This window comes from Rutilus rutilus (genome assembly GCF_951802725.1).
Source record: "Rutilus rutilus genome assembly, chromosome: 20".
In the NCBI taxonomy this organism is placed as follows: Eukaryota; Metazoa; Chordata; class Actinopteri; order Cypriniformes; family Leuciscidae; genus Rutilus; species Rutilus rutilus.
This window is the reverse complement of record NC_140225.1, coordinates 7,293,527-7,310,370: the sequence shown is the minus strand read 5'-3', so window position 1 is coordinate 7,310,370 and position 16,844 is coordinate 7,293,527. Positions and strand designations below refer to the sequence as shown.

Genomic DNA, 16,844 nt, shown 5'->3' with positions numbered 1-16,844 from the left:
GTCAGCTCAGGTATATTTAGCATTTGCTGCCTTCCATCAACCAGCAGGTATAAATTTTATATGCTGTTCATTTTGTTACCATAAAACTGGTGAAGTGGATCCTGAAAACCTTTTATGCGAAATGCCATGAAATACAAGCTGGAGTGACAAGAGTATGAATTCACATGACTTGACACTTTTGCATTTCCTCAAGCTGACAAGTAAACACTTTAAATCAGTAATGCTATATGCATAATGCATTGGCCCTGTTTTGACATCCATCGACTGGAGAAAAATGCAAGCGTATAGTTTTTACAGTGACAAACATAATGCAGGGAAAAGATTCAGGTCGAAGTTTTCAAAGGCCTGCAGAATTCTGTACAAGAGGTTGTCCTTTTCAATGGAGAAGTTCAATAGACTAGCTTTCTTTATAGTTCTTAACAAAAGAATACACAACAGAGAGAGAGAGACTAAGACTTTGTCTTAAATGTGCAGAGAATAATCACGTCTCCTGTTGTGTGAATTGTGAAGACATCAGATATGCAGTGACAGTCAGAGTCAACCATCTGGCATTCTGAATAACATATTTGCTTCAGCTTATAAATAAGAGCAATTTGGATGCTGATACACAAGAGCGATAGTACTGTTGATTGTATTGTTTATTTTTCATAGATTTGTTGGATAAGTGTACAAATATTTCACATTATAAAGCATCTCAACAATTCAATGACTGCATATACATGCACGAATATTATTATTATATCAGAATTTGGTCATATTCTCTCATTACCATATTAAGTAAATATTCTGATCTCTATAAAAATGAATAAGACAGCTGGTATGTGCCTGTGTTAACCAGAATTTTGGGTCAGAATATTCAGAATGTCCACTGAAACTAAACATTAATTAATATTCGAGCAACTCCAAACAAAGATAATACTATGTGATAGTAGATAAAGACAGTTGTGAAGTCAAGCAATAGTATTGAGGAACATCTCCAATATTTCCAGAAGAGATAAATATTGTGCATGTTATAGTTTCTGATTATATTTATACAGGAATATGTCAATAGAATTTAAACACATTAAAACTGTCGTATCTTTTAAAAAGTGGAATAAAAAGTAGTAATCCAGCAAATTTTCAACCACATCTCACTTGGTCTTGTGCAACTTTGTGTGTATTGTTGCACATCGATCACACTTCATAAAGTTATTCACCCTCCATACAGACCTTAAAGTCACGCTATAAATTCTGCTTTAGTTTGTTGTTTTCAACCGTAATGCATTATGTAGCCTGGGCTTTGTGTACTTTATTCAGAGACGCCTTAAGCACTGATAGCAGTGTCCTGTGTAGTACTTTCTCCTGGCAAAAGGCTTGCTGATTTATTCAATAACACCTTCTGTGCAAGTTTAACAAGCCGCACTGAAACGGCGAGGTGCTGAGGGCAAGAATATTTACCATGATGTAAATGTATGATGTAATTTATTACAACTGCATCTCATTTTTTTTTAAACATTTATAAGGTTTATTTTATTTTATCAAAGAAAATGTAATTATGATGTGTAATTATGTAACAAACAATAATAATAAAACTACATATTTGCCAAGTTGGAACTACAATCTGGGGAAAAAAACATAAATAATTTGTTATTTTTATTGCTGCAAAAGTTTACTTGGGAATAAACCGAGAACAAGAAAACTGTTCATTGCGGGATAAATTATGTTCTAATACACTGTTTTAATTAAATAAATCTTTATTACACAACATTGCTCTGCTGTTGATCATGCCAGATGTTGAGTTAAACTAATTGAGAGAGTAGTAATGACCAAGCACTCATGGAATCTGTGCACAGACTAGAAATTAGCTACACATAATATTATCTACACATAACATTTTGGCTAATTTGATTATGCTACTAGTTCAGTCACTACTAAGGTTGAAGTACTTTCAACTCGACTTTGAAATCAGAATTCCTCTAAATCAGTACAGACAATTCAAACAGATTTACTCCGGGCCTGGTAATGACGTTTTCTTCACATGCACAAAGGGTATGATTACCATCTATTATCATCCACAGCAGAGGGATGTGCTCTTCCTCAACACTACACACTGTTCAGCGCGAGCCTTTGGGACAATATTGGACACATTTCATCTGAAAGCTGTCATTTTGAAGCTTTAAATCCATCTTTCTGTGCAAAAAGTAGATACTCAATAATGGTTGAAATGTTAATTGTTGTGGGCCAGCTTGTGCGGTGTGTATAATTTACGTAATGAAGAGCAGCTGAGAGAGTGAAGCTGCTGATTTGTACAGTCTGTTTAATGATGATGAATCCTGATGGGCACAAGAGGGTTACATGTTTATCTGAATGCATAAACAATCTGTTTGAGTCAATTTGTCGGCAAACAAATCTGCTGCGGTCCAGCAATTGGAGGCAAATTTGCAATCTGCACAAAAACGTTAGGGATGGGTTTTTTTCAGAGCTTTGAATACAGGGAAAAAAATATAATTCACGTGCTCAGAATTGCATGCATTTTCCAATAATGGATATACATATGCATGAAATGCAAATTCTTCAATGTATAACAGTCTTTAGTTTCATAGACATTTAATGTTTGCATAAAGTGTCTAAATGACTGTTTAATTGTCTTTCCTAATGCACAAACATTTGAAATGTCAGTTGTGCTTTTATTCTTAGATATTTCATGTCTCCCCTTGTTTTATTAAACCATTTGGGCATATAATTGGACCTTGTTGTCTTTGAAAGCACACAGTAAAGTGCTGGTTTCACAGTCTAAAGCTCTTGAGAGGTATTCTCTATGTGCTGAAGTATTCTTGGCCATTCCTTACCTTGGGAATTAGCCTGCAAGACCCCAATGCTGTCATCAAACTGCATAGATTTGATGTTAAGAGACGCCAAGATGCATTCCTTGTCCTGCAGTGAAGCATCGTCGATATTGTTCTGATTGGCTGACAGGATAACGCACATGTCGCAGAGGTTGATGTTGACGGCTCTTAAATCAGCTCGACTTAATGGCGTACCCTTCAGCGGAGAGAGAGGAAAAAGAGGAAGAAAGAGAAAAACAAATTAAAGACGGCACAGAGCTCAGGGAAATTAGTAAACAAGTATTTACTTTTCTAAAGGCAGTGACATTCAGCTGATATAACTATGCGCTGAGGGAAGAAGAGATGTAGTCTAATCTAAAGGCTAGCCTTTGCTGATGGCAGCTTTTTGGCTTCGTTTTTCATACTCAGTCAAGGCGATGCTAACAAGCACTAGAGCAGGAAGCAAAGCCTGAGATTCACACGACCCACAGGAACCTGCCGCCAGAACATCAACACTTGAAAACAAATTGTGGTGGTGCTATTCCATGCAAAGAGCTTGTAAAAGGGAACATCTGCTGCAAAATAAGGTCTTACTCCTTGAGTCACATGAATGCATAACGTTTACAGACAGCTTGTTTTCTCCAGGTGTAAAAGCTCTAGGCTCGTTTACAATGCGTGTATACTCACAGGTAAGATGGAGACTTTGGGGAAGTTGTGAAGGGTTTCCCACTCTCTCCTCAGATAATCTAATGAGCCCACAAACACAATGGGCTTTAGCTCGTGGTAATGGAAGTTGCTTGCTCTCAAAGGCATCACCAAGTTTCGAAGCCCCACTAAAGCTGACGTGACATCTCCGAATATACAGACTACTACATGCCCACTTAAAACCGTCATGGAGGCCTCGCTGCGTGTCTGTGGTGAAAAAGCCAGAAACAAACAAGACAGTTACAATCTCGTCAGCAAGAATGGAATAAGAGCTCATATACTGCCACTTGATTACAGGGTAAATATATAATGCACTTGCTCAAAATGGCGTGTTGTAATAATGAGCATACATATGTACAATTCTAAAATGTATAATGGCTTTAGTTTCATAGATATTTATTTAATGTTGACTCAGTAATTGTGTCTCTAAAAGTGCAAATATATGAAATGTCCATTGATTGTACAACATACACACTAACAAAACATGTCACACTTCTCAAATACATTAAAAACTAGAGTGACCTTGGGTACTTTGAGGAATCATCAGTGATTTCTGTATAATTATTCCCAAATTGTGCTACATGACAAATTTATAATACTAAAAATGATACACATTTTATTTATTTTTATTTTTATTATTATTTCTCATATATATGACGTTCATTTAGTTTTGTGTGTGTAAAAGAACATAATATTATTCTGTTTTCCCTTAAAGTAAGTAAAATAAGATTTCATAAATGCGAGATTTAATAATACTTCTGCTTTTGAAACACTGGATTCAGCATTCAATTTGAGCATGATTGATAATGAAATGAGATGTGAACAGTTTTTATGTGTTTTTTGTTTGTTTTCAACTGGACAAAATCAGTGCTATCATAGTGCTACAAGAACTTTGCATGAATATGAATGATGTAAATATGATATTATTTCACTCTCAGATCTTAAGATTGCATTCAAAATGTGATTAATTCTGAAACAATAAAGGTAAAATTATTGTGACTAGGTGATTTATAACACACTGCAGTTATGGCGCTTTTCCATTACCAGTACCAGCTCGACTCGACTCGGCTCGGCTCGCTTTTCGCTCCGTTTTCCATTGCAGATAGTACCTCCACAACAGTACCTGGTCGTCATAGCGACGCCGCAGGAAACTGCCGTGACTTAATCTTCTACGTGACACACACCCGCTACCCACACACACAGGACAATGGAGGAAATCGAGTGTATGCTGTTTTTGGATGTTTTTGTTTTTGCTGTTTTCTATTCAGGATACTCCATCTGGCGGATGCAATGATGACGCAGTGAATAGTGACGATTCTCTCTGCCCAATCAGCAGTCTGCTGTGTTTTCACGTCACATTTTAGTATCGCCTCAGCTCGCTCAGAACCTCGCCTGAGGTGATACGAAAAGTCGAGTCAAGTCGAGTCGAGGCGAGCTGGTACTGTGTAGTGGAAAAGCGCCATTAGAAAGATACCTACCAGAATGACCTTCTCAATTTCTTTGGATGGACACCAGTGAAACATTCCAGTAGAGTCGTATCTTTTCACATTAGCATCCATGTTCTCAATCTGCTCGTTTCCCGGAATGAGCAGAGGGTCATGCCTGAAAAGAGAGCATAAGGAGGAGAAAACGTGTAAGAAGAAAACATATTCGCTGGCCCTATTTGCAAATGAAGGTTAGTAAAAATGCAACAGTGGGAATTTATCTCCTGGGCTTAATTGTGACATTTGTCAAAGGACAAACTTTCTGCACATCTCAATAGACGTCTATCGACAATAAATAAGCAGTAAACAGCCTTGTGCTGACATGGCTTATCATTGTCAGATTGAATTTGTGCATTGGACTCCATCATAACTGCAGCTCTCTCCGGGCTGCCAAGACTGCGGAGTCATCAAAGTCCGCTCCGGTGACAGCACTGGAGTGGAAGAGATGGAGCCAGAGCACTTCAGTGACTGAGTGGCACCAGAATGGAACGCCAATTACCGGCTTTTACTCCGCATCACTCCTGACGTGATGCGTCCAACGGTAAAAGCTTTAACAGAGGCGCACTTTAAATATTTTAGGAATTTGCCCAATCACATTTTGCTCCCCCAAACTGAAGGCCATTAAAGTTTCAGCAGCATGTCACGTCTAAACAGGCTAACCTATATCAGCGCGCCCTGCTGAAGCTGATCTGAGGGGCATGTTGACCGTGAAAGAAGTCCCAGCTCTTGGGTACAGCTCGCATTCATTTTAGTGAACTCCCTTGAAAGCTTTTTAAACTCAGTAGTTGAACTATACAACTGAAAAACAGAATTCACAAACCAAATGTGTGGCCATGTTAATTTGATGCCTGGTCTATGGATGTTTGGTATGAATAGCAACTCAAAAACATATAGTGGAGTGCTGTTTTGAGCTTGTTATGGTTGCATTCTCTGCCTCAAATGCAGAATTATTGGTAGTATTTAATATAGACATGCCTGCACAGTTTAATAAACTCAATACAAGAATATATAACACCAATCACAAAAAAAAAAAATTCAAATGTATATTATCAAATGTCTACTCTCGCTTTTGACCAAATTTCAAATACCATTTATTTTCTGTCAAATTCAAAAACAATGAATCTCAAAATTAATTACTGCAATATAACATTATTATTCTTATTCTTATTTAAACCAGACAAATACAATGTGTTGTTTGCATAAATATTCAGCCCGTTGTAGCAGAAATTTATGCAGATAAAAATATAGCAAAAAAATGTGCCAATAAATTTGAATTATTAAAATAACTACTAGGGATAGGCAATGTATTAAATATTCACAATATATGATTTAGATGGCAATAATAAATTCATGAAATTCTTGAGTCATTTCTTTGTGCTATGGGTGTATTTTAGTTCAGGTATATTACAATTTGTTTTCCCTCAGTGACTCTTGAATAGATACTCACGATTTCAGGGCAGTTTTTGTGAGAGACCACAGAACCCTTGTAAATGCATAAAACTGTCAACTAAAACCCACAGTGCAGCATGTTACCGGGCCTGAGATGGGCCAAAAAGGTTGCTTTTGAGGAAATTGCCTCGGGGCAGACAACAAAGCCCCATTTCTAAGACACGGCTGCAGGGGAACATGCTCTCTCAGAGTCTGCTCGACCCAGCTATTGTGATAGTATTACCGGTATCCACAGTGCTAGATTAACAACCATTTACAAAGGATTTCAACAATAAATTTTTTTTTTTTTTTTAAACTAGTCCTGTCTGAAATAAAATGTTATTACACGAAACAGCTCAGCTTTATAAGTTTTGATGGTCTGAAGCTTAAATATAGAGCACGGGCAATAAATTACAGGATTTATCACTGTAATGAATAGCTATTTATTTATTAACACCAGGGTGTATTATTTTATCTCATGAATGTGATGTAATTTAACTGACATAATAATGCCGTGCCTGTTATGCCTTGTTCTGCAACACCCTGTAATTAACACAGCACTAAATGAGGTTTGTAAATTGCATTAGGCCCTTGTTAATCACTCTAATAATGAATGATGGGACCTCTGCCTCACCTTCCATATTTGCATAATGTCAGATAATATTCCGGAAAATTAATTTACACTTAAAATAACTGCACGGTTATGTGAAGCACAAATACTAATTTCAATATTCAACGACTGCACAGACAAAATGCAACAACAGATTTGTGGTGGTAAAAACGTGGAAATTCTAGTCATATTACAAACCTCATGATTACTTTTTCCCTCTATTCCTCTCTCACCTTCCTAAGCAGGTTAATTCAGTGAAACGCGCCGCTTAGACTGTGTTTGATTGCTAAAATATCACATCAGAAATGTGTCAATTAGCATGCGTGCATGAGATGATATCAGACTGTGTGCAGGTGCTAATAACAGTGAAAGCATTTAGTGCTTTTACACCCTGACTGAATATTTTATTACGTGGCGCATGTTTCACCACTCACTCTACGGACCTCTGTCATTTCAATCTCCCCTCAACATACTGACTGGCGCAGTGCACCTCTGCCAAGATAGCTATCTCTCACCCGCTGTCAGAGCTGCCTGCCAGTCACAAGCACAATCCAACGCGCCATGCCACTCCAGAATAAAATATGTGACGTTACTCGCTGCTGCTAGGGAACCCGACAAATGCATTGTGACTTCCCACAATTAGACGTGTTGTGTCTCCTTTGAAGCGTCCTTTTGAAGCATGATACTGTCATTGTGTAATATTTCAGACATTCTAAATCAACTTTTGCAACTAAAAACACCCAGAAATACATTTATTTCATTTAAAATAGACATTTAAGCTAAAAATAAAAGGTCTAGAGAACTTTATAGGAAATTATCGGGTACCCTAAGCAGGACAGAAAGTTCTCCATTTAATTGGTATGTCCAGAGGAGCGTCCTAGACGTGCATTTGGGGAAAGAGAGAGCGAGAGAGAACAGAAGTTGCCCTGAGAGCCGGGCGAGCTGCTTTTCAAACAGCGTTCAGCTATTCCAGCGCATCACTTGGCAGTCACTGGCTCCCCGAATCCCTCTCCAGCAGCCTATGAAAGCAGCTCCTCGCTTTGAAAATTTTCCCTATCATGCAAACTGACAAAGGCATACTTTTCAAAAACCCACAGCCAATCTGTTGATCATTATTTATTTACGACAGCCTGGAGGCGCAGAAGCCTGTAAAAACCATACTTGATATGGTATACTCTGGCTGTTTTTCCCTTTCCTGCTTGTTGAATAAAGTATCCCTAAGGCTCCCTCAAACAATCGCTTTTCATTTTGCATAAAACGCACCTTGTAAAGGCGAGGTATTCATTGTATGTTGTAATATATTGACAAGGAGGGCACAGGTTGAGGGAGTCCACGGGTCGGTCTTTGGTAATTTTGATGTTTCGCTCCAGGGCTTTGGCTTGAAAAAGCTTACACCTAGAACAGAGGACCTGTCATCCAGTACCCAAGAGCCAGCTGAACACACAGGCACCCTAAAGCACAGAAAACTTTGACACCGCTTTGAAGCGTTTCAAAACAGGGTAAATAACTCCCAAGAATTATTATCACTTGTAGATCAAAGAGCCGATGCATACATTACATGGCAAACGGGGACCTTCAAATCTGCTCAGAAAAACAGTTTTGTGCTGTAAGTTGAGGAATAAAAAGATCCTTCTGAGCAATCGCTGAAAGCTTTTTTTTTTTTTTTTTCATTCCTCTCGCAGTTTATTGTTTAAAACTGAGAGCGAAAAGAAACAATTGAACATTGATCATTTTCACTTGGAAACCAGACTAAAGGGCGAGATCCTCTGCAGGGCTGACAGTTTACAGTATGTAAAACTCAACGTAATTGCTTCTTTTGGGGAGAGATTCATGTTGGAGACCTCTGTCTGGGTTACTTTTTATACGCTACAGCGAAATGCCTTGTGGGTGGCACACAAATGAAAAAAAAAATGAAATCCAAATCTTTATTTTTTAAACAAAACAATAAAATGTTAAATAAAATAAAAAACTATAATTAAATTAAAAGTAAAACATTACACAAATTAAAGTAAAAAAAATAAATACAATTAAAACCTGGTCTGATTAATTTAAATATTACATTTTACAACTATTATTAAAGTGATAATAAGCCTGCAACATCATGCTGGCATTATATTATATTACAACTAAGAGAATGTGACTAACTGATTTTACGAAATGCGAAAACAAATAATATCAAGCATGTCGGCTATCACTTTGCAGAAAGTTGCCCCTTCCTCCAGACCTTCAGCAACACTTTCTCACATGATGATGTGCAACGGAGGGCATTGTCTCTGTCTGCATTTTTTACAACCTCTGCATAAACGTCTTCTGGCCACATGGGCGGAAAGCAAGTCCTTTTATCAGTCAAAATCAATTAACAGCATTATAATTCCAGCGGACAGGATAAAAGGAAGGTAATATTTGAATTCATTTTTGATTGCGATGATACATTTCACATATGGCCTTAAGTACGAAAAACACTCCTCACAGGGGTTCCCACAATAGATGAAGAGCCCCGAGGCTAAGTAACCATGCTGGCGTCTCTGATTGGTTGACACCGTCATTAGTGCCACCGCTGTTTAAGAACTACATGTGGACGGGACTGGGGGGAGATGACAGCTGAGACTTTAAAGCAAGAGTATTTTTCAAACAGCTTTTCATAGCTGCTTTCATGACAGAAATATTTCAGCTCTATCATTAACCGCTGACAGGCTGACAGCTCAAACGCCTCGGCCTGAAAGGCCTGCTCTCCCCTCCCCCCCTCTCTCTCTCTTTCTCTCCCTCCACACTTTCTTTTTCCTTCTCCCACCATCCCAGCACCATCCGTCCTGTCTCTGCCTCTCTTTCCTTTTGAAGGGTGGAGGGAGCGTCTTGAAATCAATGTCTTACCTCGTCATTTTGGGTGAGCAGTTGGGTGAATTTCGCATGCCTCCGTTGCGTTGCTTCTTTTTGGGTGACAGTGTTGACGGATGCTCATCTTCGACTGCAAACACATGCAAAGAGTGTCAGACTGTGGACAGCTGGGATTGTAAAGTGTGCTGGAGATGACATACTAAAGAACACAAAAGCCAACACTCAATCAATCATTGCAAAAAACACTCAAATCTGAGAAGACCTCCAAAAATAGAAAGATAAGAGTGTTAGTATGGACAAAAGTACACTTAAAGATAGCAAGTACAGACCTGAAGGACAACCATTAAGTTTTACACCCTGTTTTCCATGAATTCTCATGAGTTCTGCTTTTCAAAGAGTTGCGCGGATCTATTTCCATCTGTATCGAAATGATCAAACTCTCTTTTACCTCTCTGTCATTGTTTGGAGGGCATGAGCTTGAACAATGACAGAGGGGAAGAAAAAAGAAAAAGAAGAGTAATTTGGTGTGTGTTTTTTAATGGGTGACTACATGGCAAAATCAATCCTCATCACTCAGAGAGCCGTGAGTGATGGCTCCGCTGTGAGTCTGTCCCCCGTACCACAAGCACTCTCAGCGCTGAACAAGCACCCTGAACTGAGCCTTCTCATTCGGAAACGCCTCTCCAAGAGGACATTACTGAGGGAACTGTGAATGTCACAAGCTCTCTGCCTTATAAACACATCATGTGTGAGCTTTGAAGCTGTCTGAAGGTTGAGCTCCTTAAACTTTCGGAGATGATATGAATATACTAATCTGAAATATTTGAAAACTATAGCTTAACTTAAAGGAATAGTTCACCCTAACCATGAAAATGTCATCATTCATTCACCTTCATTTTCCAAATCTATATGACTTTTATTCTTCCAGGAGAAATTATGAAAAATGTCCTTGGTCCTCTTTTTTATACGACAATGGCGTAAAATTCTGGCCCACGCATCAAAACGTTTACCATATCTGAATTGAACATGAGCACAAATGAGATTTGTGAGTGTTAGAGTAAAATTAAACATGTTAAATAAAATTGTATTTTAATTTTATTTTACAGTTGTGGTCACTTTGAATTGTCACTGCATGAAACAAAAGCATGGACATTTTTCTAAATTTCTCCTTTTGTGTTCAACAGAAAAAGAGACAAAACTTTTTTTGGGTGAACTGTTCCTTTAAGTAGGGGAGAAATTATTCAATATGATGCAATAAAAACTAATAAATGTTTTCAGCCCTGGAATTTTGCATGTACCAATTTCCATGTATACCACAGTACATAATGTTTTTTTGTTGTTTTTTTTGTGTAAATTAATTAATATTTCTTATGCTGCACTACTATAATTTATATTATACTGTATTATTCAGGGTTTTTTTCTGCATAGCAATGAGTATTTGAGTATGATACCAGGTACTGACCACAACATTTTGGTCTGATTTGTATTAGAGACAAACTAGTAATCGAAACCCAAACTCCAAAACACTGCAAACTTGCTACAGTATAGTGTGGCACTGTTAGAAATCCATCAGCAGCACGGCAAAATATTAGAGACAAATACTGCAAACACATATACTTGTATATCTCTGATTTCCCTTTGTCATCTAATTGTTCTAATGAAAAAAGACAAATTAAACAAAAAGACGCTGTCTGTGTCTTCACCAAATGCCAGTGCTTGACATTTGAAATTACACTGCGGAGGGAGCAATGTGAGACGGTAATCAACTTTAAAAATATCACTACTGATAAGACAGCGGTGCAGTGGCCCTTTGTTCTTTACTATGGTTGTTGAGCGAGTGGCCTGGCTGGGCCGGACCGCTCTCTCCTGCCCTTGCTCCTCCAAATTAGGCGGCGGAGATTTACGAGCTACAGTGGTGCCCTTCAGTAAGAGGCTTAACAATGAAATAACTCCACCTGCAACACAGCCATTTCAGCAAGTCTCTGCTTGTTCCAAATTACATTACGGCACTTTTACAACCTCAATCAAAATAGGATCAGCCCACCAAAGTGTGATTGCTGTTCCATACCACGGGCACCTATAGCCCTCGCTTTTTTGTGTCGCCGATCAGAACGATTGAGCTAGACATCTGTCTCCTCTGCTTCAGAAAGACAACTGGCTGATGCAAGCTTTAACGCACAACAGAGATACAAGAGAAATAAGAAACACTACAGTCCTGAAGACTTTGTTTGTACAACTTGGGGTGTCTATGACAACGAGTTTACAATGAGGTCTAAAAGTCTGAGATCACACTGATAATCTATTTTAAACCTGGAAATAAACCCAGACTTTGAAAAAAGAAACGAGAAAGAAAAAAGAAAATAGAACAGAAACAAACGCACTGGAAGAAAACAAAGAAAGAAAAAAAAAAACATTTTAATTAGTGGTCTTGTATCCCACGGTATATGATGGGTAAACTAGCTATTCTGGTACTTCTATACTCCCATTGATGGCAGTTGTGGTTACACACATTACACACACACACCCACACATTTAGTGCTGGGACAGGGGATACATTAGCCACTAGCTGCTCTACATGCACGCGGCAGTGACTGCAGGGACCCATGCAGGAGGAAGGGGTTGTTTGCGGCAGCACTGACTAATGCGTCCTAAAGCACAACCTACAGTGCGTGGGGACGAGCGTGGAGGACAAGGTGCTGGGGCGGTAGCGGTATTTTCCGGGCAGGCTGCGGGCCCGGTTCAGTCCAGCCAGGCTGAGGCGTGACTGTGAGGGCGGTGCCGGAGGGAGCAGACTTCCTTTCCGGTTATTAACAAGAGGGACGGCAGTCGTGGAGCACCCCACAACCGGCAGCACACTGGGAAGAGTGTTGGGAACAGCCATGCTGTTGGCCAGTTCGATCGAGCGGTTTTGACAAGTCGCTCTAACTTCCTCCTTTACTGTCAAACAGTGGAAGACAAAACAATGAGAGATGACTGTGATTTCGGTCAGTGACATAATACCATTAACAGGTTCCACGAAAAAGAAAGGAATTTTTTTTTTATTTGACAGATCTTAGAGTTAGATTCTTTGTATTCATGTTAGTTTAATATGGATTTGGAAAAAATTTGTTTCATTTTTTTTATAATGTAATGACTCGATGTAAAAATGTCATGTGGTGTAAGCATCAAACAAAATGTAACAACATATTTACACCTTCAGTGTGACAATCTGAATCATTTAAAAAATAATAATTTTAAATATACTTTTCAGGACCATTTTTTTAAATCAATGAAATATTAATGCAAAAATATCATTACGTTTCTGGGGAGTCGAACCACATGACATTAAACTTGTCGCAAGAAAAGTTGATTATCTAATATTTATCTAATCAAATGATTTATTATTTTAAGAGACTTATTAACAGACAGTCAGAGGCTCTGCAGGGGTCCCACAAAAATGTATTGCAAACATACTGCTATCAACTTTAAATAAAGTGCCTTGTTAAATAATAATAACAAAATGTAAAATAGTTTTAAATAAGATTTAAAATTGCTATACAAGTCGTCTAAAAGCACATGCCATTAGTGCTTCTAAACTAAATATATTATGATTAAAACACTGCAGCATTCATAATTTATCACTGAACTGCATGAGAATCAAATAAATATTTAAGTATGAAAATACAAGTTGACATGATTTTCATTGTTGAGCCATTTATTTCACCCTTTCGATTACCATTTACAGACAGATCCACAAATCTGTGTGCCATAAAGGTAACCACCGTATTTTTGAATAATTGACGATGACCCCTCAAGTTTTATAAAACACTACTTAACCACTTGCCAAGCGCTTTAGGTGAAATGTTCAATATGACATTTGCTTTTCCATTGCTAATAAACATTAATTAATTAGAAGCACTTTCTTCCCTGCCTGCTCTGCGACAAGACAGAACAAAGCATGAACATATTATTCCTGATAACCGTCAGAATGAATCAGGTCACAGTGCAGGTAGGAGATGTGCTTGCACAAGGGAACACGGCACTCTCTTTACAATCTGCCTCAATATACGGCAAAGCAGTGTTAAAACAACATATCTAAAATGTGTGAAAATCAATACTACATACAACACACGAAAATGTCTTAGATTAAGCTGCGAAAAGGACCAAAATAACAAACAATCTGCTGTCTGACAGACGGGAGTATGCAGTGTGTATAAGGGACCTGAAGTGTTCCACACAGGGAGTTATCAAGCTCACCGCCTGCCACCCGAGCCATAAGACTCCAGCCTAATGCTATCTACATAAAAGGCAAGAGGTTAACCAATATCTGGTGTAAGTGGAAAAGCAGTTTCCGCCCGCTCCCCAAACCTTGCTCAGAGCAATAAATAGATGGTTATTTCTGCCGTCAGCTGCCGCATAGATTTAAAGGCCGCCACAGATAACTCCTGGATTCATCTGGCCCCTGTCAAACACGAGTAGCATTATACAGAGAACATCCGCTGTGGCACTTTCACTGTGGATTTACAGTAATCCAGACGGCAACTGTCCCTTTATGAAATGCAAATCCTGTGACGAGCCACAATTGTGCATTCTTATCAAGGCCATTGTTAAATTATAAAAAGCACATCTGTGAGAAAAACCATTTTGAAACTTTATATGATTTGATGGTGTCTCTAAATAAATAAATTCGCTATATATACACTTGCAATCATTTTACTTCACCTAAATTCTCCTAATTATTATTTTTCTTTGCTTGCTATTAAAATAATTTTTTGTCCTTCAGATGCAGAAATATAACACAAAACATTTAAACAATAAACACTCACTTCAGCCTATTAACTATGCAATTACATAATGAAACGATTACATATAACATTAAAACACATCGAAACGGTTACATGTGAAATGAAACTTAATAGCAATAAAGCTAAACCTCTCTCAGCATTAGTTTGGCGTCTGATTTACCTAAAGCAAATTTAGCTGCATGTGAACCGAACCCCAGCCTGTGGCTGTGATCCCATTTCCCTGGAGTTGTAGCGCCATCTGCTGTTGATGGCGTCACAACACAGAAACGTATCTAAGACTCCACACATGCGTGCAATACATCATAGCATTTCTAGCTCTTCAATCATCCCTCGCAAGGACACGGAGCTCTTTATGCAACATCTGGATTTCATATGGATGCCTCTATTCAGCACCTGACCTTTCTCATGCACATGTTTTAAAGTCGAGCAGCCCCTCTGATGCATTTGACCAGAACCCAGTGCTGAGAAACTGTCATCACGGCCCCCCTTCCCATCAATCCCCAGTAATCTACAGAGAGCTGAGGATGGCAGCTTTTGTGCTGTAATGCTAGTTGGGGTAAAATCAAAAGCAAAGAGCCAAAGCAGGCAGGTTGCACGAACGAATGGGGGAATGAGGAAAACAGAGAAGTACACTTACGTGATCTGACATATCCGTTAAACTTATATTTGGCTGAGGGGAACGCAGAGACCAAAGTGTGGATACAAAAAGGAAAAGAGAGAGAATGAGTGTGAGATAGACAGCAGAAAGACAGTACATCACACTTACACAAGGACAGAGAGGAAGAAAAGTCAAGTTAACAGCAGTTAGAAGCAAAAAAAGGATGATGAAGATAATCATATAAGCAGGAGATGATTAAAGAAACAAAAAAAAATAAAAGAGGTGATTAGTGAAGGGACCGGACTTAAACGAAGCGATGAAAATCAAGCTGCCTGTTCAGTGTTTCCACATCACGGATCCATTTTAAGAGTCAAATGATGGATTCTCGTCCCAAGACCGATGACGAACATACTGCCCAAATCCGAACAACCTCACAAGGATCATTATGGTATTTGGAATTTGGCTGGGGAAAAGAGAATGCTTTGATAAGTCATCATTTTATCCTTGACACTCAATTTGATGAAAACCAGTGAAACCGATCAAACAGATGTTAGCAATCTTGAGGCTTTACCAAATAGTTAAACAACAAATTACAGATGTCTCCCATCACATAATTGCTTCCGTAAAAATTAAATGCTGCCAGCTGATCATTTTTGATCAGTAATTACTATCTTGTCAACTGCAGATGAACGCCTAACTGTAGGCATAGCATTCTGGGAGAATCAAGATACTGTATGCAACAAATTTGAGACAAAGCAAACAACCTTTAAGCTATTAAAGTGAATATTAACTGATGTTTTGAATGCATGATTTGCCATTTTCTTTCCGCAATGTTTTGTATTTCTAAGTGAAAAAATTGTAACCAATATTTGTGATATTAATATAATTTCATATTTAATATTACAATATTTTTAATATTACATTTTTAAATGAACTATTGTAGTATTTTAATAATATTTTTTAATTAATATCAAAATATTTCAATAATAAACTAATATTTTAATAAATATTTACAATTATTTAGCCTACTTAATTAAATATATATATATTAAATGTGTGTGGGACTTGATTGGGTTCTTAAAAAGTAGCTATTATGGTATTGGTTAACATTATGCAATAGCCTGTGAAGCCTAAGCATGTTTTCACACTGTGTTTGATTGCCTGGTCCGAACCAGAGCTTGATTGCTTCCCCTCCCCCCCACTGGATAGTGTTCACATTATATTTTTGCATCATCAAGCAGCAGCTGTTTACCCGTTGCATGGTAACGACGATGCAGGAGAAGGCAGCAAAATGCATAGCGTTACTCCCCTAACTTTTATATTTTGGTTTTTGAAATACATTTCAGAGGAAGATCAGGCCATTTTGATGAAACATTATGAGGCCAAACTATTTTTGTCTTTGGAATAAAAAGTGATAAATCATTAAAAAAAATTAAAAATGTATCAAATTGTGTCAATTTTGATTTCATGTTGACTTTAAGCTATGTCTATGTTGCATATAAAACTTGGAGTTTCAGTTTATCTTGCAGACAATCATAATGAGGGATGTGTTCAGAGGCATGTAGGATGTTCTATACTGCAGCCCCCATCATTGCA

General features: G+C 38.1%; 1 protein-coding gene across 16 annotated transcripts in view; it reads right to left on the bottom strand.

Moving 5' to 3' along the window:
- kcnma1a (potassium large conductance calcium-activated channel, subfamily M, alpha member 1a) overlaps window positions 1-16,844 on the bottom strand; it is a gene marked incomplete at its 3' end in the record, with an annotated part of 181,367 nt that overhangs the window by 14,214 nt on the left and 150,309 nt on the right. For 8 of the 16 annotated variants that reach the window (XM_084392364.1, XM_084392362.1, XM_084392367.1 and 5 more), the window contains 5 exons: window positions 15,288-15,320; window positions 9,903-9,996; window positions 4,988-5,111; window positions 3,492-3,716; window positions 2,829-3,021 (listed from right to left, as the gene is read on the bottom strand). In XM_084392364.1, the coding sequence (XP_084248490.1) occupies window positions 2,829-3,021; window positions 3,492-3,716; window positions 4,988-5,111; window positions 9,903-9,996; window positions 15,288-15,320 (669 nt within the window). The remainder of the gene's footprint in view (window positions 1-2,828; window positions 3,022-3,491; window positions 3,717-4,987; window positions 5,112-9,902; window positions 9,997-15,287; window positions 15,321-16,844) is intronic. The other 8 variants (XM_084392363.1, XM_084392357.1, XM_084392354.1 and 5 more) reach the window with 1 other exon arrangement.